At 45.7% G+C, this 2629-nt stretch overlaps 1 protein-coding gene across 3 annotated transcripts in view; it reads right to left on the bottom strand.

The window, feature by feature from the left end:
• Positions 1-2629, bottom strand: part of NUP98 (nucleoporin 98) — a 27864-nt gene that overhangs the window by 9927 nt on the left and 15308 nt on the right. For all 3 annotated transcript variants that reach the window (XM_019612381.2, XM_019612382.2, XM_019612383.2), the window contains 3 exons: positions 1516-1629; positions 693-831; positions 240-417 (listed from right to left, as the gene is read on the bottom strand). In XM_019612381.2, coding sequence (XP_019467926.1) covers positions 240-417; positions 693-831; positions 1516-1629 — 431 coding nt within the window. The remainder of the gene's footprint in view (positions 1-239; positions 418-692; positions 832-1515; positions 1630-2629) is intronic.

Below are 2629 nucleotides of genomic sequence, written 5' to 3'. Positions count from 1 at the left end.
TTGTGTCCAAGTGGTTCTGAAGAGCTCTGAAACTCCTCAGCCTCTCCAAATACCACTGCCAGCACTCAGTCACCCACTAAGTAAGGAAGCTCTTCCACTGAACACCTTCAGCCACTCAAAGAAGTTTGGGCCAGTTCAGTTAGGACAGTTTATGCTACAGGAAAAGACTTCAGATCATAGCACAGTTTGAATTCAGGCCTGATACTCCATTTAGCCCACAGTGAGAACAGAACCCTTACCTTGAACACCCAAGATCCAGTCTCAGGGCGGTACTCCTTGAAGCGAGCGCCCTGCTTCCGAGACACAGACTCCAGCCTGCCCTCATAATTCATCTCTGCCAGTCGTTCTGGGCTTTTTATCAAGCCACGAGAAGTTTTATCCGTGGGCCAAACTCCATCTAATGTAACTTCAGCTCGTCTGTTAGAGATGGACAAGAGCATAAGTGACAACAGGGTTTCACACAGGGCTATCAGAGCACACACAGGAGATGAACACTGGGCCCCTTGCTCAACTTGCTGAACCTCAGAAGAGGTTTATAACCAAATTTCTGGTTAAGAACCTTGCAGATACTCAGCAACTGCACAGTGCTGCAGCCTGAACACCCGCTGTAGATTTACATTTGCCAGCAGCTGCCTGCAAACAGTGCCAACACAATAAAAACATCCTTACAGACAGCGTGTGCACAGCATTACCTATTGAGGCCTTCACCAATAGGTGGCTTCTTTTCATCATCTGGGTAGACAATAACCTCTTTCCTACGGATATGTACAATGTCATCCAGATTCAGGTTAGTGAGATTTACTTCTCCTTCGAAGAAAATCGATCCGTAACCTGGAAAGCAAAACAAACACAGCCAAGAATCACAATTTGCCCTTGAATATCTCCTGATGGATAGCTTAAGTCTCTGCTGCATTTCTCTTTCCCCACCTAGCTTTGTCACACCTCAGAACACAGCACAGCTGACTCCCACTTCCCAGTATGAAAATACCGAGATGCCATCAACTTCACTGTCAACTCTTTGGCAGTATCAATACAAAAAGCTTTCTGTGCCAACCACACCCTCAGTTTTATGGCACATGGACAAAGTATTTAAAAAAAAATACAGCATGAACTACTTTTAATTATTATTTTTAAATAGAAGCAGTAAAGAAAACAGCTCAGGCTGAAGGCTTTGTATTAGAGCCCAGCCAGCTCCGGTGCAGGCAGTAGGACAAACAACAATCAGGTCTGCATTCTGCTCCTGCAAGTTCCCCTCTAACAATCTCTGCTCAAGGACAGCAGGCATCCTAAAAGCTACTGGTATTTCTGTTTGTTTTCCCACTCCAGCTTTCAGATCATCCACCAGCTGAGCAATGTCTGTGTGAAAGATCTCTCATTTCACTGCAAGCTGTTCACAATGCAGGGATGCTAGGATTGCTTAGCATTAAACTGAAGTATGGAACTCAGATTCAGATTCCACAGCTTCAAAAACCACCATTTCTAATGTAAATAATGAGAAATGCTGTAGGTGCTCACCTTTACGGCCTATGGTGAAGTCAGTCACAATACATTCATTTTTGTCATTGGTGAACTTGGCCAGCTCCTCCATAGATGGGATGGTGTAATAGCCAGCTCTGGTTAGAACAATTCCTGCAAGAGGAAGAAAAAAGAACTGAGATGATGGCAAAACTGGTAGCTTTAACACTGCTGGTGACTCAGCTGTCCAGGCTTGTGGGAGAAATGGAACAACGGCTCTAGAACTGAGAATCAGTGCAACACAAGCAGAGAAATGCCTCAGTTCCACTGCCTGCAGAGCCATGCAGGCCCCTCAGCCTTACAGCCCACCTTTAGCAGAGATCAGCAGCAGATCTACGGGCAAAAACAGAAAGCACAAATACACGTGGCAGCACTTGACAGACATTCTTCCAGCACCTAATTTGGGAACTGCTAATTTGGCACCTGCCAACCAAGATGCAGCACTTCTCATTCAGCACTTCCTGATGCTCTTTTCAGCTATTAATTCCTCTAACAACTTTTAAAACCCGTGAGCCATCTGTAGCATTCTGCATTCACAACTGCTTGCTGCTGAAGCTTCTGAAAATGTTCACTCTGAACACAGCACCTCTTGGTTTTATAAGATGCCACGTATAAAATGAAAGGGTGAACAAGTCTTTTCAGCTTCTCCAGACCTTCACAAGCTTAACAAGCTAAGACAACCCTCCATCTCTCTACCTATGAAGCTGTAAAGCTGTGAAGTTAAGTGGAAGTGACCTGAGGCCCCCCTGAGGCCTACATCTTCCAATTTTACTCCACACTGAACAGATGCAACACAGATCCACTGAGAGGCACAACCACGTGGCCCACGCCTTTCCTGGAAACTTCTCAAATGCTCTTTGCACACTGCTATGAACCACAAGTCCGAATAGATTTGTGTCTTTTGACAGCACTGCAGACAACTGTTTGCTATGGCAGAATTACAGACTGGGCCTTCTTTCTTCTCCCTTCCACACATCCCACCACACCACCAACACAACAGTGGGTGACAAAATGCAATTGCTCCCAGTACAAGAAGGACAGGGAGCTGTTGGAGAGGGTCCAGAGGAGCCATAAAGATGAGCAGAGGCTGCAGCACCTCCTACAAAGACAGGCT

The sequence above is a fragment of the Meleagris gallopavo genome, chromosome 1, assembly GCF_000146605.3.
Source record: "Meleagris gallopavo isolate NT-WF06-2002-E0010 breed Aviagen turkey brand Nicholas breeding stock chromosome 1, Turkey_5.1, whole genome shotgun sequence".
NCBI lineage: Eukaryota > Metazoa > Chordata > Aves > Galliformes > Phasianidae > Meleagris > Meleagris gallopavo.
Note: the sequence above shows the minus strand (reverse complement) of the source record. Positions and strands in the feature narration are given on the sequence as shown.